Source organism: Gorilla gorilla, chromosome 6 (assembly GCF_029281585.2).
Source record: "Gorilla gorilla gorilla isolate KB3781 chromosome 6, NHGRI_mGorGor1-v2.1_pri, whole genome shotgun sequence".
NCBI lineage: Eukaryota > Metazoa > Chordata > Mammalia > Primates > Hominidae > Gorilla > Gorilla gorilla.
This window is the reverse complement of record NC_073230.2, coordinates 8,537,291-8,560,074: the sequence shown is the minus strand read 5'-3', so window position 1 is coordinate 8,560,074 and position 22,784 is coordinate 8,537,291. Positions and strand designations below refer to the sequence as shown.

Genomic DNA, 22,784 nt, shown 5'->3' with positions numbered 1-22,784 from the left:
TGAGGCTGCATATTTGTACGGTCTTTTCAAAATTATTTTTGTAGTGGTATGAGCAGATTTCCCAGGACGGAGCATTCACAGCTGGGAAAACAGTTGTTGCTTTGAAGATGGTTTTCCCAGGCACCCGGCTCACGTCTCCTGCTGTCAGGCGCATAAACAGTGTCTAGTTTAAACTTGCTGCGCTCCTGGTAATTCTGAGTGGCACGGGGTGGCCTTTCCACGTAAGCTGCATGGGCCCCTCGGGAACACAGTTGCGCTGACCTGGAGGAAAGCTCTGCTGTGATTTGCCCGGAGCTGCAGTACTGACGTGTGGGCGTCAGGGTGTGCAGCACCTTGGAGCCAACGGCCTCTCAGGTGTCTGAGCTTTCATTTGCTGCTCATAGATGACATGAATGCATTAGAGATGGGTCTCACTGTTTCCCATGCTGGAGTGCAGTCACTATTCACAGGCATGATCATAGCTCACCGCAGCCTCGAACTCCTGGGCCCAGCAACCCTCCCGCCTCAGCCTCCCGGGCCACTGCATGCATGGCGGATGATGCTTTTAAAGGCTGGTAAATAAATCCAGTGTTGAGGCCCTTGCTTCGGTGCTGACAGTGGGGGTTGGCCTTCTCCAGGGCCTTTGTGGCCTGACAGAGCGCTGCCCACGGTTCAGGACTCAGCATAGCTGCCACCTCAACCCAGGTACTTTGGTCCCGCCTGGCAGTGTGAGATGGTAACCAGATGGGGCGAAACCTGTGGGTGCCACGGCAGAGCCTGGTGGGTGCCAGCACGGGGCTGGTGCTTAGGTGGCACCGAGATCCCAAAGCACAGAGCTTGGAGTTTGGTGGGAACTTACTCCCTGGGCAGGGGCCAGCGCTGCTGTGGGCCGTTCAGGCCAGGGTTCCTTCCATCCTTCCAGCTCTCCCCTGCCCCACCGGGTGCTCTCCACGCTGCCTGGTCCTTGGGAGCCCACCCCCAAGCTAGTTCCGGGTTGGGCACCCTCTGCACACCTGTGTCTCACCGTGAAGTGGGGACAACCGCAGACCCATCTCAGGGGCTGGGGAGATGCCATGAGAGTACACGGGAGATGGAGCACAGCCCTCTCCTGTGCAGGGTGGGGACGTCGCTGTTGGTTTTGTTTAAACTCGATCATAATGAAAGCGTGGTCTGAATTTCTGAAGTTGGGTTTAAATTTGATCATAATGAAAGCGTGGTCTGAATTTCTGAAGTCAGGCTTTGTAGCAGGAAGTCTGGCTTTGTCAACAGTTTCATCAGCCAGTGTCTCCTGATACAGTTGAACTTGGGAAATGGAAATACAAATAAGGGCTAATTCGTGTGGTGACAGCCTCCTCAGCTGCAGATATACCGCCAAGAGGACTGCGTGTTTTGTGGGGTGTAAGGTCATTCTAATGACTGTTGTGTGCATAGCGCCTGATAGCTGGGGCTTTCCTTAAAGAAGCCGAATGACTGTGCCTCCCTGCGTGAGGGTTTTTCTCCAGTAGCCACTTCCACTTTGACGCTTTCACCCGACAATCTCAGCCCAGGGGATGAAGCTTTCGTCCTTGCCCAGCATGCACACTTGTCTTTTACCACAGGGTCGGGCGTGGGAGGAGGTTTAGTTTGGATAGCCATGTAAATGCCTTTCCCTGTGGCCTGTGATGTTCCACACCGTTTATGTGTGAACTGGCCACACCCACACCTCCCAGACGGGGCTGCCAGGGAGGAGGGCCCGGGAGACCCCGTCCAGACCCCGGCCTGCACTCTGCAGAGGTCTGCTCTCAGACATGTGGTGGGCTCCGTGTCACGGGTAAGGGGTCGGGGTCTAGATGGCAACAGAGTGTCTCTCTCTTCCCGCTCCCTGGTGTGCCCACCTCCCCGTACAGTGTTTCTGTTCAAGCTGCTGCAGGGGACGGGGTATTTTTCCTCCAGACTCTATTTTCCTGCAAGGAAGAGCTGCTGTCCTTTTTCTTACTGAAGCCCCTGATTCTGTGTCTGATGTTGCTGACGCCGTGCTTGCTTTCTTGCCCATGTGCAACTTCCCAGTCCCAGCACATGTGCTCACTTCCCAAGGGTGAGGCGGGCACCGTGCCTGCGGGCGGCCCACCCTCACGGAAAGGGGCGCAGGATCACAGTTCAGTGGGTCACCCATTCTCCAGGTCGCCCGCTGGGTTCTCTTCCGAGTGCACCTTCCTTTCTCTCTTAAAGCTTTTTAATAAATGTCCGCTCCTGCTCTGAAAAAAAAAAAAAAGTTTTAAAAACAGGTGAATGGAAGGTGGGCATGGTTTGAAACACTCCTTTGGTTTTACCAAAGAAGCAAGACCGTCCCCTGTGGAAGTGACAGTGACCTGGTGTTGAACGCCAGCGTGGCCGGAGCTGTGAGCTTCACAGTCGTGGATGAGCAGAAGAACTTGAGTGTGGCTGCAGACGCCGACTTTTCCCTTCTTCTCCCCCTCCTCTTCTTCTTGTAAGATACACAAATCAAGAGCTGCCCGCAGCTTTAGTGGGACTGCGCTGTGGAGAAGGGAACTGCCACTGCCGCTGGGCCCAGCTCCTCGCTTCTCTCTAGAGCCGTTTGCTGGGCGCGCAGCTCTGAATGATGCAGTTGGCTTTGCTCGTGGGTGGACTTTGGACGGAGTTTGTGTTTTGCCGTTTTTTTGTGTGTTTTTCTTTTCTGGCTGGCTGCACTTGGCACTAGGCTGTTGCCTGTAGCTCTGGATGGTTAACGTGGGTGGTGCACGTGCCCCAAAGCCAGGTCTGTGGTCAGGGGACATGCTGCCCAGCCCCTGTGGGGAGAGCGCTCTGCTGTGATGACTTCTATGGGCAAGACCTTCTGCATTTCACATGCTGCCAAGGCACTGCAGCTTGTTCCTGGCTCGGCCGGCCTGGCCGCTGCCTCTTGAACCAGAGAGCAGGGTGAGGGTGGCCCAGCGAGCCGAGACTCAGGAGCGAGCCTCGTTTTCTGGAGGCCGAGCAGGGCTTCGTGCTGTGTCCGCGACGCGCTCCTCCTTGCTTGTGATTGCCTGGGGGCAGCTGATATCTCCCTGGGCCTGTGGCCGGCCCCTCATTGCAGAGAGCAGAGAGCTGCGGGCTGCGTGGATACCAAGGCTGGGAGTTCAGGCTGCCGTGGCCGTGCTGAGTGGGCCCTCTCAGGAGGCACGCCGTGGGCAGGGCCCGGTGCTGGGACACGGGACGGTCCACCCTGCAAGGAACCTGGGCGGCTGCGCGAAGGCCGATCCCGGCGAGAATCAGACAGGAGGCTGAAGGTGCAGAGCTCTAGAAGTTGTTCAGGAATAGCTGGGGAAGGGGCGGGAGCAGGAAGGAAGGGGCTCTGTGTAAGGAGCCGCTCACTGTGTCGTGTTCAGAGGCTCAGTTGGCAGATGCTCGCATTCTACACAGCCAGCCCCTGGTCCGACGCTGCACGCGCCTGCTCTGAGAGTAGCTGGGCCCCTTTGGGGACTCCCAGCAGCTGACTTCTGGCGGTAAGTTTCAGGTGGAGTCCACCCCAGTACGTGGGCTCAGCAGCACACCAGCTTCCAGGGCCTTTGTTCTGTGCTCCTTTGGCTTTTTAACCCTTGTTCCCAGGCTCCATCCTCCACCCACCAGACAATGGCAGAAATCAGACAGACCAACCGCAGCAGCTGACGTTTCCCAGCAACGCAGCCTGGGCGTGTGCGAGAGCAGAGTCTGCAGGAGTGTGCGCACGTACACGACTGCCCTCGTGGCGCACGTGTCACCTCAGGGGCCACCATGACACTGGGAGCCTGTGGCAGGGCCGCCTGGGCCTGTGTTCCCTGAAACGGGCTGTGTCCTTCTGAGTGGACCGTGAGCCTCCCTGACGGGCTGTGCCTGCGGTGGAAGGGCCTTTGCAGACCCCGCCTAGGCCAGGAGCAGGGGTGCACGGGGCTCTGTGCCTGCGTCTGTGGGCCTCTCCCATCTCTGCCCCTCAGCCGTTCCCGGGAGACTTGCTGATGGATGTAGACGCAGCTGTCCTTTCGGGGTGTCGTCTCTGCCTGTGGGCGAGATGGGTAAAGTGCTCGGAAAGGGTTTTTTTTTTTTAACCACAAGAAGCCCCTGTGGAGGCCGGGAGGCAGGGAGGCAGAGGGGACAGTGAGGGGCTCTGGCTGGGGACATTTCACAGACGGCCCCTCCCCCAGCCCCCACTTTGTTTCGGCTAGAGCTGGGTCAGCCGACTCACCACCTGCCAGAGAGCCAGGAAGGCAGGGGCTGGTCATGTCTGGAGCAAAGGCTTCCAGCCATGGCTTCTTGAGGGCGCACGGCCCAGGCTCCCCAGCTGACGCCGCTTGGCAAGGTGGAGGCTTTTCCTCCCCAGGCTCAGACAGAAGCTCCTGCTGCGGAGATGGGCCACACGCCTCAGAGCTCAGACCTGTCCCGGGTCTGTGCAGCCCGTGTGTGGCCTGCACCCACAGGTGTGGCTTTGCCTGCCTCTGGTGTCCACTCTCTCCCAGAGAATTGCTCACCAGCCGGACGTGAAGAGCGAGAGCGGCCTGAACGCGGCACCCAGCCTCCGTCGGCTCCTGTGGGCTGGCAGCAGCTTCAGGAGGCCTGAGAAGAGGCCTAGTGCCAGCAAACGAGACATGGGGCTCCACTGAGGGCTCATACGGGGCAGGGTGCAGTGGTGGCCGGCTGGACAGGAGAACGCACCTGCTTGAAAAAGGCAAGTGGCATGTATAGCATTTCCACTCAGCACCCTCCACCTGGCAACCTTCATGTAACCCAGAACACAGGCTCTCCTTCCCATCTGGCTTGCGATGCACAGAACGGGGACAGGGGCTCAGATGTTCCTCTTAAATGAGAAGTGGATTATCCAGTTGTCCATACCCAGGTTCCATAGCTCAGATTGGAACTCCGAACCCACCCTCAGGTGCGTCTGCCGCGCGGCGTCACTCAGGGTTTGCCGTGGTTGAGTCGCCGCCGTCAGGTGCGTCTGCCGCACCGTGGCCTGAATGATGTACCCTTGTCTTCTGGAGTTCTGAGCAAACCGCCCAGTGAGACGTGTCTGCGAACAGCACACAGCAAACGAGACAACAGCTTGTGTCCTCACCTGGCCGCATCTGTGCACAGGTCAGACGGCAATGCCCAGGCAGCCTGACCCAGCCCTGGCAACGAAGCTCTGCAGGAGGCGGAGCTGGCATCTCCACTTTCTGAGGGAGTCCAGAACTGACTCAGTCAGTTCAGCTCTAATTTTGACTAACGCTCTTTTCCTCCGTTTTTAATTTAAAAGTACATCCAAAGACACCCCAGGTAATGAGTTTCCCACCGTGGAGAAGAAAAGTAAAGCTCGACTTACCAGGCAGTGAGCGAGAAGAGAAAGCTTTAATTAGAAGCTTTACAATAAATGCTGGAGGATGGCATCTAGGATTCCAGATGGCGGAAACCCTTCCGCTCTTAGGAAATGTTTTGTGGCTGCTAGCGAAGTGTGTGTGGAGTGTTGGGCTGGCGTCCCCGTGGCCCACCAGCACAGGGCGGCTGTTAGCCAGCACTGTCCGATGGTGGCCTGTGCTTCAGAGGGACAGAATTGGTCTGCAGAGACCAGCGAGGCTCTGGAAGGGAAGGCCGGCTGCAGGAACGCGACAGCGAGGCTCTGGAAGGGGAGGCCGCTGCAGGAACGTGACAGTGAGGCTCTGAAAAGGAAGGCCAGCTGCAGGAACACAGCCCGGGACTTGAATGGCTACTGTGGTCTCAACGGCAGCTTTACTGAGATGTAATTTACATAGCAGAAATCCACTCTTCTGAACTGTGTACCTCGGTGATTTTTAGTCACAGACTTTTGCAGCCATCGCCACAATCTAATTCTAGAACGTTTTCTTCACCCCCAGGGAAACTCCATTGCCTGTCAGCAGTGGCTCCCCGTCCCCCGCTCACCCCAGCCCTGGCAGCCGCTTCCCAGCCTTCTGTCCTGTGGACCTGTCTGCCCTGCACGTTTCACATTGGCGGACGCACGCAGTGGACATTGTGCTCATGTCTGCTTTATCTCACCGAGCGTGGCAGCTCCACTCGTGTCTGCTTTATCTCACCAAGCGTGGCGTCTCCACTCGTGTCTGCTTTATCTCCCTGACTGTGACTTTATCTTCCTGACTGTGGCGTTTCCAGGTCCACCGTGCTGTGGTGTGGTCCGTGCTTTGTTCCTTTTCATGGCAGAGTAATATTCCACTGTTGGATAGACTGATTTTGTTTCTCCATCTATTGGCTTATGGACATCTGGGTTGTTTCCACGTGTTGATTCTTGTGGACAGTGCTGCTGTGGACATTCACGAACAAATGCTTGCTTGGATGCATGTTTCCGGTTCTTTGAGGTTGATCCATGGGCGTGGAGTTGATAACATTTGTCCTGTGCATTTGCTGTGCACCCACCCCACTTGCTGTGTGCATCCTGCCCTCACGGAGCCTCTTGGGAGTGACTCGCACAGTCCTATCTTTTTCCTCTGCACACTCCAATGTGGGCTTCCTAAGAAGCATTGTTGCCCATCTCGGGAAATTGGACTTAGAGGCAGCACTTTTATCTCCCAGGGTATTCCATTCTTGTCGACTGACCCTATAAAATCCTTCACGACACTTTTTTCCTTCTGGTAGAGCACCCATCTAGGATCCCTGTTGTGTCGAATTGTTACATCTCTTTGCTCTTTCTGAGTTTGGGATGATTGCTCTGCCTTTGTCTTTTGTCACATGGACATTTTTGATGCATCCTGGTTCCCCATCCTCCCTTCCTGTTTATCTCACATTCCCTCCCGATGAGACTCAGGCTGTGCGTTCCTAGATGACAGCACGAGACACACCCTTCTCAGGGTGTAGCATCTGGACCGGCCTCCTTGTTGGTGCTGCCCATGTGATCACCCAGCGAGGGGCTGTCCCGTCTCCACTGTGTGGTGACCTTTCCCCGAGCACTAATGAGCCATCCATGGGGGACAGGTAGGCTCTGCAGTCCCCTGCACCTCACTGCCCGCTGAGATTTGCCCTCCATTTGTGACTCTTACCTGCCCCCGTCTCCCTCTGAAAGGTGCAGAGTGATGCTTTTCCAACTACTTTACCAGCCAGCACTTTATTAGAAATGAGACTCTTCCCATTCATGCATTCTTTCATTTTATTTAAATTATATTAGGTCTGTTTGTTGTTGGAGTAGACTTGCGGACTCCTGCTTTTCATGGTCTATCACGATTGTCTCTTCTTACTTATCTTACTGCTCACGTTGTCCCAGCTTTGGCGAGGACACCGTGTCCTTTGGGTGTCACCGACGTGCTCTTGGAGCCTTTCTTGTCTCAACCAGAACCACCTGTCCCAGGCTCATCTTGTCTCTCCCTGCCCCGGCCCAAATCAGCCATTTCTCCCGGAGTCCTGGGCCCTTCTGGAGGGTGGCAGTGTTCGGGGCCAGGCCCTGTGCAGGTGGGCTGCAGAGATAGAGCTTGGAACATGTGAGCGTGTGTCTGTGAGTGTTCAAAGGTACTCGCATAGTCTGTGTGCTGCTTCTTAGTTTCAATGTCTGGGTTAAGCCTTGTCCTCAGCCCTGACCCGTTTCCATGGGCTCCCCTCGCCTGCTCTGTCTCCCGCCTCTGCCGGGAGAGCCCCGGCTTCAGGAGCCTCCTCACATTGCCTCATGTGCCCAGTTCATGGGGCGTCTAGGGTGGCTTTGGAATGGCTTCCCACCCCGCCACAGAAACACCCTCCTAAGAAGGTTTCTTTGTAGTTCTCTTCCCCACCCTGCCCCCCAAGACTGCAGGTGAGTGGGCGCGTGAGCATCAGTGAGCCCACCGCTGCCGCTTCTCACTGAGTGGGAGGTGCGGGGCCTGGGAAGGGCGGGTAAGCCGTGTCACTCTCGTGAGGTCAAGAGTTAATTGTTAAGCACAAAGAACGATGAGGTCACGTTCAGTGCTAACACGGGGGTTTTTCCCATGCTTGCAGTTATGTACTTTTGAGCTCTTTATGGGGTTTAAAAAGCTCTTATGTATAGGAGAGTTGGGTTACCAGGAAACAACAGAGCAGTTAAGACGCCTTGATTTTATCTCACCGTGGGCCTGCCAAAAATAATTACATTTGCCCTGGCTCCCAGGCAAGCGCTTGAGAAGGGCCTGTGTGGCTGGGCCGGCAGCACCCGCAAAGTCCCTGCCCGGTCTGCTGGTCTCTGTCCTACAGCTCCCAGCTCTGGGACCTCAGGGTCAGGGACTCCAGGGCCCAGGGTCCAAGGCTGGCTCTACTGCGTGGGGACCTCAGTGTTGCACCTGCCCTTACCGCAGCCCAGCGGCTTGGCTGCTGGGTGCCTGTCGCTCGCGTGACTGGCCTCAGAGCAGTGCCGCCGCCAGCTTCACAGGTCAAGAGTCTGCTTCCAGCAGCTAGATGGTGGCGTGTCAGCTCTGTCTGCCCAGAGCCTTGGGCAAGTCCCCAGAAGAGACCTGGCGGAGAGGAGCGGCGTAGTGGGTCGGCGTGACGCTTCCACCCACTTACAGCGGTGTCTGGTGCGGGCAGGATGGAAGCCGCGTCTGTGGCAGGGAGGGAAGGACACCACAGTCAGCACTGTTCCCTGTGGTGGGTTGACGTGGAGGAATGAGTTGAGTCCCGTCCCTGATTGATGCCTGGGGCTCTGTTCAGATGTAGTTCCCACCCAGATCACCTTAGGGGAGCCCTCCCCGCTGCTGCTGCTGCCGTCCCTGCACTTCCCGCACAGCAGGCTTTAGAGGAGGGTGGGCTGGTTACCTTGGGTGACCCCTCGATGCCCATGGCCCCCAGCTCTGTATGATTTCTGCATGGCGTGCTTTTGCCAGTTAGACGCCAGGGGTTGCCGAGTGCTACAGAGCTCGTGGGCTTTGAGCCAGGAGAGCGTGGCTGAATTCCTGGCTGTGTCACCCACCATTTAAGGCTTCGAGCAGTGACTGACCCTTCTAGTGCCGCCTCGGTGTGGTGGGGACAGCGCTTACCCTACGGGGCTGCTGTGAGGGGTGGGGACCAGACCACGTTCCGTGTGGGTCTCCCCACGTCAGCTCGTCAGAACTGGAAGTCAGAAATGCTGGGTCTCTAGTCTGCATATTTTAAAGCGTCTGCCCTTGCCCCTGTTGAAGCTATGTGAACGGGACTGTGTGTGGGGAATGCCTGACAGGTAGTTGGGTGCCTGGTGGTAGAGCACCCACCCCGCCTGCTTTCTGGGACTTGGATGGTTTTTCCCCATCGGCAACACTGAGGTCAAAAGGGGAGCTTCATTGAAACATGCATCTTGTAAAGAGAGTGCCCGGGTGTCGGGGAGCGGGGTTTGGGGGCTGCTGCGTGACTGTCCTGGGTATTGTTGTAAAGACAGCGCCCAGGTGTGGGGCGGGGGGGCGGTTTGGGGGGCTGCTGCCTGGCTGTCCTGGGCATTGAGCGAGTACATCCCTGGGGAGGAGGGCAAGTCTCGTCCCTGGGGCCTGGAAGGAGCTCCAGAGCACGGCTGTCAGTGTGATGGCCATGTCCTTTTAGCTGGGGTGACTTGCAGGGCAGGCTCTGGAAGGGCAGAGGGAGGGGTGCGCCGGGCCTGAGTCGTGGCTCAAGCCACGCACGGTGTTCTGAAGGACTGTGCCACACGTGAGCCTGGCTTCTGGCTTGGCCACCCCACAGCAATCTCCACTTCCACGAGACCTGTTAGTGTGTGGGAGCCGCCCTGTTCCCAGGCTTCCCGGCGGGTCATTTTTGAGGAAAGCAATCCTGATAGAAGTGGGCACAGAGGCCGCTCCTGCAGGCCACGGTCTGGGCAGCGCTCTCTTCCTGAGGAGCCCGGCACCACGGTGCTGGGGTCATGGAGAATACAGGCCCCACCTGCCTGAGAGACCCAGGCTTCCCACACCCACTGACACACAGCTTCATGTCCCACAGACGGGAGGAGAGAGGTTTTACTGGGCTCACTGTGGTTGTGTTATGTCCCACAGACAGGAGGAGAGAGAGTTTCCTGGGCTCATGTGTGGTTATGTTATGTCCCATGGACGGGAGGAGAGAGTTTCCTGGACTCACTGTGGTTGTGTTATGTCCCACAGACAGGAGGAGAGAGTTTCCTGGACTCAACATGGCTGCGTTCAGTCTTCATTGTACCGCACCCATTCACCCCCTGCTCTTTTGCAGATGTTTTCTTTAATTGGCCTTTTCCTTTCAATATGTTTGCATATCAAACTTTATGTTATCACAAATAAAAACAGTATCATAGCTTTTAAACAGAACAGAACTGCAAACACAGGAAAAGTGAGGGGGTAGTACAGGTGGCTAGTTCCCTTCACCCACACATCCCGACGCCCTGTGTGGGTTTCTGTGAAGACGGAGAAGCAGGCGCTGGTTCAGGTGCACCTTGGTAACATCAGGGACAGCTGCTGCCAGGTGGGTGAGGCGGGAAAGGAGGGGAGCAGCGCCAGGATCCAGCCCCGGAGATGGGAGAAGGAGCAGGAACCTTGCCGGCCGGCTGCTCCAGGAGCGCCTGGGTGCCGCAGAGCTCTTGGGCCTCGCACGCGGCCGAGAGCCTTCTAGAAAGGCAGCTTAGGTCGCACAGGCTGCTGGACAAGGCTGAGCCCTGCCTCCTACATTCATGGGAAGCTCGTCATGGCACCCAAGCATGACACAGAAGTGCCCCCATGGCATTTTGGACAGACTGGAAATGCCAGGTTAGGTCCGGCTGGCCGGACTCAGAGGCTGGCCTTGTGAGAGTTTTCAAGGTGGCAGGGGAGGGCTGTGTTTTCTGTGAGGGGGGAGGGATTCTCCCGAGAGCCCCATGCCCACCCCATGTCCCACCCCACTTGGCAGACCCCCAAGACTGAGCCTCCGGAAGGATCCACACATGACAGTTTTATTGACAAAGGCTGAACATCACCAGCCTCATCAGCTTTTCTTACATTTTATGGGAAGGTTTTTACATCATCACCGCAGTTGTCCCCAGCTGTTATTTCTGTAGAACCAAATTTGTCAGCCACACGTGCTGGAGTATTTCATTGTCCTGGCACCCGACTAACCCACACGGCAGCTCACACGGTCCCAGTCCACATGAGTGCAATTGCCATGATGATGTCAACAAGCAGTGACTGAGCCACCCCGGAGCAGACGGTGGGCGCTCCACAGAGGGGCCTTCCTGCTGCCACAGGCCGGGTGCTCCACAGAGGGGCCCTCCTGCTGCCACGGGCCGGGCGCTCCGCAGAGGGGCCTTCCTGCTGCTCCGGGCCGAGCGCTGCTGCTCCTCGTGGGCCTGGTGAGGCCGCACAGCGCCATTGCTGCCGTCCTGGAAGATGGAGGACGCTCAGGCGTGCACCAGAGCAGCATGTTTTCCTTTTCCTCTTTAACTTGGCGGTGCGCTAGCTAGCTCAGACCGTGGGCACAGAGGACACACCACGACGTCCAGCTCAGACCCACCAGCACCTTGCATCTCCAGTGTCAGTTCCCCCACGGTGGCAGATTTGCTTTAGGGTTCCCGTGTAACTGAGGCGCTTCACCCACAGTGGCCTCTCTGTGTGGCTTTCCTGGTCGACGGTGTCAGAAATGTTTCCTGCGGCGGCAGGCAGGTGCGGCGGCAGGCAGGGTTGGCGGGGAGGAGCTGGGCGACAGGCTGGTCACCGCTGGCCTTTGGACCCTGCGGGGCGAGTGCTTTGGGATTGTAGCAATTCTGTGTGAGGAGTGCAAGGTGACCAGTCGTGAGGTTTCCTAAGCAGCCCCAGGGTGACCAGGCAAGCGTGACCCTCGCGAGGCCCCAAGGAGCCAGAAGCCACATCTGACCGCAGTTTAGAGACATGACGTGGCCGTGCCTTGTGTCCACCCAGGTGTGTGCAGCTCCCGAGTCACACCCTGGCTGGGCCTCTGCGGCCAAGGCTGTCTACACGGCACTGCTGAACCTCACATCTGACTGCTCAGTGCTGTCTGGAATGACGGCCTTCAGGGCAGCGTGACAGAAGCGGTTCAGGGCCGGCAAATTTGTTTTCTGCTCAATGTAGAGCCTCAGCTTGTCCCTGAAGGTCTCCCCGAGAAAGCTGTAGATGAGGGGGTTTAGGCAGCTGTTGGAGAAGGCGGCGAGGTTGACAATGTGGCCTGTGAGGGGGTGGGCATGGCGGAAAGACTGCTTGCAGGGAGCGGCCCCAGGCTGCGTCCGCTGCAGGAGGTGCACGCTGATGAAGACGTTCTCCGGCAGCCAGCAGACGAAGAAGACCAGCACCACCGCGAGGATCATGCGGAGCGCCTTCTGCCGCCGGGGCCGCAGCCCGCGGTGCCGGTGCGCCCTGACCAGCACCCGGACGATGAGGGAGTAGCACAGGCCGATGATGGCGAAGGGCACGATGAAGCCCAGCGTGACCTCGAGCCACTGCACCTCCCGGACATCCGCGAAACAGAAGCAGGCCTCGTCGGTGTGCTGCAGGTGCACGGCGGTGAAGGGCACCAGCGTGGCTGACACGGATGCCATCCAGATGAGGCCGCAGCTCAGCCGGGCGTGGTGCTTGGTGCGGAACAGGCTGCAGCGCATGGCCCTGGCCAGGGCGATGTAGCGGTCGAAGCTCATCCAGGTGAGGAAGAAGACGCTGCTGTACATGTTGACCTGCAGGAAGAGCGACATGAAGGTGCACAGGACGGCGATGTCGTAGTACCGCTCGTGCAGGTTGAACACCTCGATGAGGGAGTCGGCCACCAGGATGAGGTCCGCCACCGCCAGGTTGATGAAGTACAGGTCGGGGATGGTCATCTTCTCGCGGAAGCTGATGTTCACCACCAGGATCAGGATGTTGCCCACAAAGCCGATGGGGAAGAGGAAGATGGTGTAGAGGCACGAGAGGAACAGGCCGATCACGTACTGCTGGTGCTCCGAGAGCTCACCTGTCCCATTGGCCAGGGCGGTGCCCAGGAGCGGGTGGGACAGGTTGAGCTCGGGGGAGGTGGTGTTGGGGGCCGCAGGCTGCGCGGTGCCCGGGTACATCTCCAGGCCCACGCCCCGGGCTTGGGAAGTCACATCCATGTCTCTGCGCCGTGCAGCTTTCAAGATTTGCCGAAAGGCTCCCAGAGCTCTGTTTTAAATGGTGAATCCATCTTTAGAAAGAAGCGTGATTCTCCTTGAAGTGAGCCCGGCATTTGTCAGACAGGAAACTCCCCAGGAGGAGCACCTGTGGTGGTTTGGGTTGGGTTTGTTAACTGCAGAGAGTGGGAAGAACAGATGCTCCGCACGCCGGCATGGTGCATCCGTGGAGGCGAGGGACCTCCGCGTGCTCGTCCGGCGGGCGTCCCTGTGGGTGTCGGCCACCGTGCACAGTCCTGCGTGGAGCCGCTCACTCTCTGGGTACCTGGAGAAGCAACAGGAGAGGATGAAGTCTCATCGAGTGGCCCCAGCTTTGGGACAAGGCCCGGCGCCCCTGGCCGGGTGTCTGTAGAGTCTGGGTGTGTCAGGAGCACTGGGGAGGGCCAGAACCTCAGCTTTATGAGCTTGGGAGGTGGCTGTGGTTGAGCTGAGGTGGAAGAGTCGCCTGTGGGAAGTACACGGCCTTCTTTCCTGCAGGTCCCACGGCCGCTCAGCTGCAGCTGGAGGCTGGACGTGAGTCACTCCCACAGGCAGGGGTGTTTTTCCCTTTATAGCCACAGAGCAGGCCCAGGAAGCAACGGGGTTGTGGGCACGGCCGCCCCAGGACAGCGGCGTTTGTGAGGAGAGGGGAAAATGCATTTCAGCAGCTGATGGAGAAGTAAGATAGGAAGGGAAAGCCAGTGTTTCTGAGAGAGAGAGTGGGTCCAGAAAGCTGGACATCAGAGCAGAATCTTCTCTTACGATAAAACAGAAATACAGCGGTTTCCTCATGCTAGTTCTGTGTTCTAGGTACCAAAAATGAAACTTATTTTCGTAATATAGAGTGAAAGGGGTCATTGTTTTGGGAAATAATATGTATGTTTTTATTTCATGTTTTAACAAATTATTGTAAAACCTAATATGTTTTTGCAATGCTGTTTGTAACCTAGGAAGAAACTCCAGGAAGAGAGTCCCTCCCGAGCTTATCCTTTGCAGAGAGGGAGAAGTGGGCTGTCCGCCCACGGCGATGCCCGGGCTCTGCCGCCAGTGGGGAGGGTCCTGTCACCCGCCCCGTGTCACCCTGGCACTGCCCCCAGTGGAGAGGTCCCGTCACCCACCCCGTGTCACCCCGGCTCTGCCGCCAGTGGGTAGGGTCCCATCACCTGCCCTGTGTCACCCCAGCTCTGCCGCCAGTGGGGAGGGTCCCGTCACCTGCCCCGTGTCACCCTGGCCCTGCTGCGAGTGGGGAGGTCCTGTCACCTGCCCCGTGTCACCCTGGCCCTGCCGCCAGTGGGGAGGGTCCCGTCACCTGCCCCGTGTCGCTGTGCTCCTGGAAGTTCTCTATGCAGCGGGCCATGGGGGTCTCAGCCTGCAGACACTGGCAGTCTCTGGGGTTGCGGGGGCTGTCACAAGGTGGTGCTGGTGGGGCCAGGGCTGCCGCTCAGCTCCCTACAGTGCCTAGGACAGGTGCCCAAGCCCAGCAGAGAATTACCTGGCCCAGATGGCGCTGGTGCCCTGGAGTAAACTAACACTTCAAAATGGGTTTGAGTTGTTTTTCCTTTGGGAATTTTCATTTTACCCTTTGAAATCTTTAGGAGTTATTGTTTTGAATGTTTTTTTTTTTTGGTCACACAGGTTGGAGTGCAGTGGCACAATCTCGGCTCACTGCAACTGCCGCCTCCCGGGTTAGAGTGGTTCTCATGCCTCAGCCTCCTGAGTATCTGGGATTATAGGTGTGCACCACCACGCCTGGCTAATGTTTTATATTTTTAGTAGAGATGGGGTTTCACCATGTTGCCCTGGCTTGTATCGAACTTCTGACCTGTAGTGATCTGCCCGCCTTGGCCTCCCACAGTGCTGGGATTACAGGTGTGAGCCACCGCGCCAGGCCAGGGGTTATTGTTTTGAAGTGCTACAAAACCAGACTAGAGATTTATTGACCTATTGCTTGAAAATACTTACTTAAAAAAAAAAAAAAAAAAGGCTGGCCTATAATCCCAGCACTTCAGGAAGATGAGGTGGGAGGATTGCTCAAGTTCAGGAGTTCGAGACCAGCCTGGGTAACATGGCGAAACCCTGTCTCTACTAAAAAAAGACAAAAAAAGTAGGTGGGCATAGTGGTGTGCGCCTGTAGTCCCAGCTACTCGGGAGGCTGAGGCAGGAGGATCGCCTGAGCCTGGCAGGTAGAGGTTGCAGTGAGCCGAGATCACACCACTGCACTCGAGCCTCAGCCGAGATCACACCACTGCACTCGAGCCTGAGCTACTGCAGTGAGGCCCCATCTCAAAAAAAGGCAGGTGGGGAAAACAGGATGAATCACTGCCTCTGTGTCAGTTATTCTAAAAGTACTCAATAACCTTCACTTAGCTGGGGCTGGTGAATTTGATTTTGGTTATTTTGCACTCTTGATTCATCTTTAGTAGATAATACCATTGAACAGCATAAATGCCTCTGCTCTCAGGCTCTGTCGGGAAGGTTGAAAGACTCCGCATTTCGCCTCTGTATTTAATTTCTTAAAAACGGCACAGAGGACTTGTTTTGCTCTTTAAATGTAGAAATTTTGGAACGTATTAGACCGTGGCGTGGCAGGAAGTTTAAAGGTGGGCAGAACCCTTAACTTACGTTTATTTTATTTCCTAATTTTGTTAAATGAACTCCAAGGGAAAAGTAGTTTAAAAACGAGTCATTCATTTATTTCCCATATAAATTGAGTCTTTTGATCGTTGGCAGACACCGAGAAGATACGGGACCTAGTGTCTGATGTGTCCTAGTGTCTGATGTGGTCCTGGGTGAGAGGAACCTAGTGTGCCATTCACCACTGGCCCCACGTCCTCACTGGAGGTGGCCATGGAGTTATAAACAGTGCAATACCTCATTTCAGATTTCCTCTGCTTGTCTTAGAGAAATAAAGCCACACTTTAGTCAGCTGTATTAAGTCTGCATCTGTCAAAAGGCGTGTGGCCCTCCCAGGACTTCAGGGTTGGTGAGAGTGACTGGGGCGCCGCAGGGCAGGGCAGGGCAGAGCGGGCACCCTCATTTTCTTGAAGTGAGACACGTTCTTGCTGGGACAGAACGTGATGGAATACTGGGTCCGACTTTCAGCACAAGTTAGAAAGGCCGTCCAGGCAAAGCCCCTGCTGCGGTCACGCTGAGACCACCGGAGCTCCGTGGGAGAGGGGTCTGTGCCTTGAGTTTGGGAAGCTGGGTGCTGCTCTCACCAGGGGGTGAGGTGTCTGTGCGTGTCTGTGTCCAGCTGTTCCCATAACAGGACAGCGGCCTGGGTGGCACCACCCACCCGCTCCCCTAGTCAGTGGTATGGCACCGCCAGGCCGAGGCTGAGTCCTACCTGGGTTGCAGCCCCTTCTGTGCTCCTGGAAGCCTCCTCGGTCAGGCCCATCAGGCTGGAGGTGCACTTGGAACCCGCTGCAGGAGGTGTACCTCTGCTGGACCTGCCGAATGCCTGAGCAGGGCTAGAGAGAGGAAGAGACCCGCCCTGGGAGCCCGCGAGGGAAGGTTCCCGGCTGGCTGGCGGGTGCGTCCTCCCTCTGAGCCAGTGAGTCTGCCCCTTGGCACAGGGCTTTATAGGCCCCCTCCGCCCGCTCCTCTCTGGCTCCTCTCTGGCCGGGCTCTGGGCGGCCTCCTCAGAAGGCTAGTGTTAACCATTTTTTTGCTGGCCCTTTTTCTCCCACACTTTGGCCATCAGCTCAGTTCCACTAGACTTGTTTTTATGGAAGTTTCTGGTTTAACTGCTTTTCTTCACCCACAGATACAAACCCTTCTTTAAGTTTGAAGGCATCATACTAGCTGTTGTGTATCTTTTAGGCAATAGCCTGTCCTCCTGGGTTGAAGCAAGCAATATTCTTGTTTTTGCAAGTGACCTGCGTTAAACACTAAATTTCATAATTAACTTAGTAGCATGTGCATGATCCATAAAGAATTTAACAGGAATTTCACAGACATTTGCAGAGAGAAGTGTAATCCCAAGAAATAGGCATTTCTGACAAGTAACTTAGGAATCTGAGTACTGGTTAAGCATCTGGAAATCTGAAATCCAGAGTGCCCCACAGTCCGACACTGTTGGAGCGTCGTGACACAAGTGGAAAATTCCACACCTGACCTCGTGTGGCGGGCTGCAGTCCAGGCACAGTTCGAAGTTTGTTTTATGCATGAAATTATTAAAAGTGTTTTTATAAAGTTGCCTTCAGGCAGTGTGTATAAGGTGTGTATGAAACACAAATGAATTTTGTATTTAGCTTTCTCATTCTGTACCTGCAGATATTCCAAAATCTGCAAAAATCTCAACTCCGAAACTCTTCTGGTCCCAAGCATTCAGACCAGGGACCCTCAGCCGGTAGTTTTCTCTGAGTGTTAGCCGTGCCTCAGGTCCCTCCTCCCGCGCTCGCTGCAGAAGCGTCGGAACTTACCTGCTGTCCAGATGTTGGTGGCCTCTTCCCCACCAGGGCCGCCTCCCCTGCTCATGGTTGCGAATTTCACAGCCTCGTGCAGGCGGAGAATAAACCTCCCTCCCCGGACTCTCGGGGCCGCTGAACTGCCTCATGCCGGGTGGCCACTTCCGAGTGCGCCCCCTACTGGCCATTCGAATTTTCACTCGCCGCTTCGGGAACCGATGGCCGCCCCATGAGGGCAGAGCGAGGCCCCCCAAGCCCGCGTGGGCTGTCCAGGCCAAAGGGGTCCTCAGGCACCGCCAGCCCCGGCTCTCCAGGCGGAGGGGTGGGTCTTCCTCAGAAGGGAACTTCAGCGAATCTCACTCCTACTTCTAGGTGTCGTTTTCCCTCTGTAATGTTTTGAAGTGGTGAGATTGAATGCTGAGTGATCTTTTGTCCACTGAGTATGAGTAATGCGGCTGCTGCAGCCTGAGGCGTGGTTCAGAGGCCTACTGGGCTCCCCCCTTCCCCCTCCCCCCCAGGAGAGCTGGTGCAGGCAGAGGAGTGGGGTCCTGGGCCTCCAGGTGCACTCGGCCCCTCGGGACCTGCTCCTCGCCAGGAGAGCTGGTGCAGGTGCAAGAGTGGGGTGCTGGGCCCCCAGGTGCACTCGGCCCCTCGGGACCTGCTGGGGCTCAAGGCATCTGTGCAATAGCAATTTAAAGTCTTTCAGATGTGTATTTTAGGAAATATACACACATTTCCTAAACAGAATGCTGTGTTAATTTTTTAATGGAAAAATACTAACGTGGAGTTTTCTTCCAGCAGTAGAAAGTTGACAACTCTAATATGTACCTTTTTGTATTTGGATGATAAAGAGCTGATTTGCTCTTACACATTTTTTGACCAGCTGTGAAGTTGAGATGATTTCAGCATTAAAAATGCCCGAGACACAATTTTGAAAGATGTGAGTCATGAGAAAGTACAGAAAAAAATAAGTAAAATAAAAATCCAAACCTCGAAATAGCCAAGACATGTCACTTAAAAATAGCTGCGCCCTGCTAATGCAAACCCATGGCTTCTGGTCTCTCTGCCCATCCCAGCGGCTGAGGAAGAGCTCAGCTCCCAAGCTCTCCACTCACGTGCCCTGGGTTTCCTGGGGAGCCTGCCCTGGACGGGCGAGTGGCTGATACTCCTAGATTTCCTGCTTGCAGCATAGAGTCAGCGGATCGGGGCATCTGGGTCTTGGAGCCCAGCCTTCTCCTGTGGGCACTGGGCGGGTAAGTAACTTCTACTGTACAACTACTGATGTAAGAGACAGGGCTCAGACTGCAGGAACTTCAGTCCCCAAGACCTACTTAATACTTGCATGTGTGACGGGATGGGAGGAATCTCGTGGACTATTTGTAAGGCATAGAGACCTTTTGCCGATTTTTAAATCTTTTTTTTTTTTTTGAGACAGGATTTTGCTCTGTTGCCCAGGCCAGTGTGCAGTGGCCTGATCTCAGCTCACTGCAGCCTCCACCTCCCAGGCTCAAGCCATCCTCCCACCCCGGCCCCTGAGTAGCTGGGACTACAGATGCGAGCCGCTAATTTTTTTTTTTTTTTTTTTAATTTTTTTGTAGAGATAAGGTCTCACTGTATTGCCAAGGCTGGTCTTGAACTCCTGGGCTCAAGAGATCCTCCTGTCTCAGCCTCCTTCAGTGTAGAATGTGACATTGTACACATGCATGCTGGGCGCTGTGCCTGGTCCTCTGCGTGCTTGATCTTAGGTCACCCTCCTTCAGAGCCTGTGAGGCAGGGCTGTCCTTCTCCCTGCCTCATGGTTGCAGAAACTGACTGCAGGGAGGAGGTGTCACCGCAGCCTCACAGCTGGCCAGGAGCAGATCTGGGAGGGGTTGGCTGACTCTGAGCACATGGTCTTGGCCTGTACACCAGAGGCATCCTGGGTCAATAGTCATCTTTTCAGGCACTGATTTCCTTGTTGGATCTGATGTCGTTATGAATTTTTAAGAAGTGAAAATATTTTTCTGTTCATCCCCAGGATAGAATAAAAGGAAAGAACTTCAAGGGGAATTTCATCTGATCATTGCTTATTGAGTTAAACGCACACATAGCCAAATAGTGGATAATGCATAGAGAAAAACACGCACAAAGTAAGGCAGTGCGTCTCCAGCTTCAGGAGCCCTCCCGAGTGAATGCCATGTAGGAAACCTTGGCCCTCGCCTTTGACCCTTCAGTCCTCGCGTGCAAAGCCCAGTCCTTGTGCTGAGAGGCCCCAGACACAGGGCCTGCAGTGCCTTCCCAGCACCCCTCCCTCTGCCAGCACTGACTGACTGAGCGACCCCTTCCTGCTCCCTGTCCCATCCCCAGTCCTCTCCCGTGCCCTCCATGGTAGGCAGCAGCATGGGTCCCCCTGATTCTGCAGGAGCAGAGCCCTCGGGGAGTTGCATGTCGCCGTCCAAACAACCCTGGTTTTCAGCGTTGCCGGCTCCAGCCCCGGTTCCACTTCCTCACCCCACATGCTGTGTTATACCGGGCAACGTCTCTAACCTTCCTGAGCCTCAGTGCCCATCTGTACAGTGGGGGTGCGTGGGTCTACACGGTTCTGTGAGATCCCACACACCCCTTGTCTCTTCTGGGCAGAGTGAGGCTTCCCTTCCCACCACTTGCTGCTCCTTTTCAAGGGGAGCAGTCCACCAGGGGCAAGGGTGGGGTGGCACTGCCTGAGATTAGCCCAGTCCTGGCTCATTCGCTTCTCCCCCATAGGCACAAGGGAGGGAGCAGTTGGTTGGAGGTGCTCACAGTACCACGCGCCGGATCCACCTTACAGGGGAGACATGAAGCTGTGTGCAGAAGGAATTTTAGAGCTAACACATGCTGGAAGACAGCCCGAGGTTCGGAGAAGTGCGCCGTGTCTCACATGCCAGGCGGACACATTCTCTGATGATCCAGAGTCAAGGGAGGCCGAGAGCCCCTTCCCACGCCCCCGGGAGGGCATCGCTGGCGTCCCCTGCCTCCGCGTGACATGCAGGAGCACCCTCTGGCATCCGATCCTCACAGGCCTGGAGCATTAAGTAGACATGCACCAGCAGCCCATTCATAGAAAGAGCCCAGGTCCCAAGGAGGCTGCGTGTGGGGTGTGCGGGTCTTGCTGCACCAGTGGCAGGCGGGGTTGGAACTCTGCTCCGATTTCTGCGTTCTGTGCCATATCCTGACTTTAGGGACATCCTGTGACCTCCCCTCAGACAGACCTGCCATATCTTCCATCTGTTCCATTCCGGCCTGGGGAGGTTAGCTGCTGTCAGGACGTGGTGCGGCCCACAGTGACTTCATCTCTCTTGTTCCTTCAGAAGCACGCAGGCCGTGGCTCCGCGCCAGGTTGGAGCCTTTCATTCAGGGTGTGTGCCTGCCGAGCCCGGAAACAGTGCGGTGAGGGGCAGGGCATCCTGGTTTTCTGCTGTGTCGCCTGGCACTGGTGGACGTGGGCGCGTCGATGCCGCCGTCCTGTCCCTGTTTGGTGTCCGCAGCGGGAGGGCCCAGTTAACGGTGGGTGGGTGCAGACCACAGTTGACCACAGCATGCTGAGCACGGAAGCTCAGGTGCTCCCGTCGTCTGCGCCTCCACACTCTCGTCTTTTTTTTGTTTTTTGAGATGGAGTCTTGCTCCGTCGCCCAGGCTGGAGTGCAGTGGTGCGATCTCCACTCACTGCAAGCTCCACCTCCCGGGTTCACACCGTTTTCCTGCCTCAGCCTCCCGAGTAGCTGGGACTACAGGCGTCTGCCACCATGCCCGGCTAATTTTTTGTATTTTTTTTAGTAGAGATGGGGTTTCACCGTGTTAGCCAGGATGGTCTCGATCTCCTGACCTCATGATCCACCCGCCTCAGCCTCCCAAAGTGCTGGGATTACAGGTGTGAGCCACCGCGCCTGGCCCACTCTCATTTTCTATCACTTTCCCTCACAAGACGGAATTTGCTGCGCTCAGAGACCATCTGGCCCGTCAGCCCCTCGGCGTGACTCCAGCACTGAAGGCGCGTGCGGCTGCTGGCCTACAAGGCATTGGCAGTTTTGCGAGTCTCCCAGTAGGGCCCCCTCAGTGGTTGCTGGGAGCATTCTGGGCGCATCCTTGGGTTCTCTGGGAGCGTCGTGCCAGGGGCACTTTACAGAAGAGTGGGCAGGGTGGTGCTGGCTGAGCTCTGCCCTTGGGGGACCCTCCGCCCCCAGGAGCACATGGTGGAATATCCGAGGAGAGGCCAGCACCTGGGCGTTGTCCCAGCCACACCTTGGTCACTGCCAGGCAGTTCCTCAAGGAGCCTCGGGGAGGCTCCTCCCACCCCACCTCAGTCTGATTTTATCTGTTTGAACGTAAGACATCGTGAACCCTTTCTTTGGATAAATGCAAATGACGCATCCTCTCTTCAGTAGCACCACACTCCCCGGTGCTTCCTTAGTTCTCTGCGGGCGCTGGATCTTCCCCTTGGTGGGAACATGGAACACTGCCTGTTGTCTGCGTTCTGTGTGTCCAGATGGTTACAAGATGGGGCAGTGGCAGGAGCTGGACACAGGACCAGGATCATGCAGCACCTGCCCTGCCCCCCAGGGCCACCCCAGGGGCTGTGATATGCTTTGGGATGCCCACCCCATGAAGCCCACTATTCTGGAAGCTGCAGGCATCTCTGCCTATCGGTGGCCTGGCCGGCTTTGGGTCTTGGGTGAGAGTGTGGTGCGTGGCCCATGCTGGCCCCTCCTTCTGTGAGCCCGTCCCGGCCACTCACGGCACCTGTTTAACCCCATTCACTTTGTCTTTAAGTGGGGATGGATCATCCCCTGCTCTGAGTAACTCAGACCAACGGCCCATGAAGACTGTGCTGTAGAGTCCCGTGCACGCAGCGCCCTTGGGCCCCATTGTGATGTGCCTCACAAGCACGTCGCCCCCGCCACCCTCTCTCACCCCCCAGGCACACAGGGCGCCGCGGAGCCACGCGCTGGGCTGGAGCGCTCTGACCTTACCGTGAGGGGACGTCCACCTGCACCCGATGGTGATGAGTGGTTCCCTGGACTCCGAGTGCCACGGAATGAAGAACAATGGTCAGACTGAGAGGAAGTGGTTTGGAATGTTTGTTTAATTAAGGCAAATTGGAAACAAGATCCTTTTAACATGGACCACAGGTCTGAAAGCTGCGTGAGGCTGTCCAGATGTCCCCTCCCGGCGGCTGTCAGCTGCAGGCGCTTCGTGTGGGAGTGCGTGCTTCTGCGGGGCGGCGTTTGTGGATGTCGCCGTCAGATGCTGTCCCCGTTCGCAGGGTCCACCCTGCTCTCCCGTGCGGTCATAGCCAGGCCCGGCCACCTGGTGGGTGGGGGGACAGGCACACACCTGAACTTGGCCCCGAGAACGCAGTCTGGAGCTGAGGTGAAGGCTGCTGCCTGCTTTCTCCT

At 56.5% G+C, this 22,784-nt stretch overlaps 2 protein-coding genes across 8 annotated transcripts in view; one reads left to right on the top strand and one right to left on the bottom strand.

Moving 5' to 3' along the window:
- The window catches only part of CHLSN (cholesin), a 133,784-nt gene that overhangs the window by 31,839 nt on the left and 79,161 nt on the right, over positions 1 to 22,784 (top strand). The gene's annotated exons all lie outside the window — the stretch shown is intronic.
- Positions 10,766 to 17,817, bottom strand: GPER1 (G protein-coupled estrogen receptor 1). 3 transcript variants are annotated; one of them, XM_055346745.2, is made up of 3 exons: positions 17,389 to 17,804; positions 16,311 to 16,434; positions 10,766 to 13,250 (listed from the first exon to the last, which is right to left on the bottom strand). In XM_055346745.2, the coding sequence occupies exon 3, from the start codon at positions 12,926 to 12,928 to the stop codon at positions 11,801 to 11,803; it is 1,128 nt and encodes a 375-aa protein (XP_055202720.1). In that variant the 5' UTR covers positions 12,929 to 13,250; positions 16,311 to 16,434; positions 17,389 to 17,804; the 3' UTR covers positions 10,766 to 11,800. The 3 variants fall into 3 exon arrangements, with proteins under 3 accessions (XP_055202720.1, XP_018886326.1, XP_063564403.1); XM_019030781.4 differs by lacking the exon at positions 16,311 to 16,434 and having other exon boundaries at positions 17,389 to 17,817; XM_063708333.1 differs by having other exon boundaries at positions 16,311 to 17,796.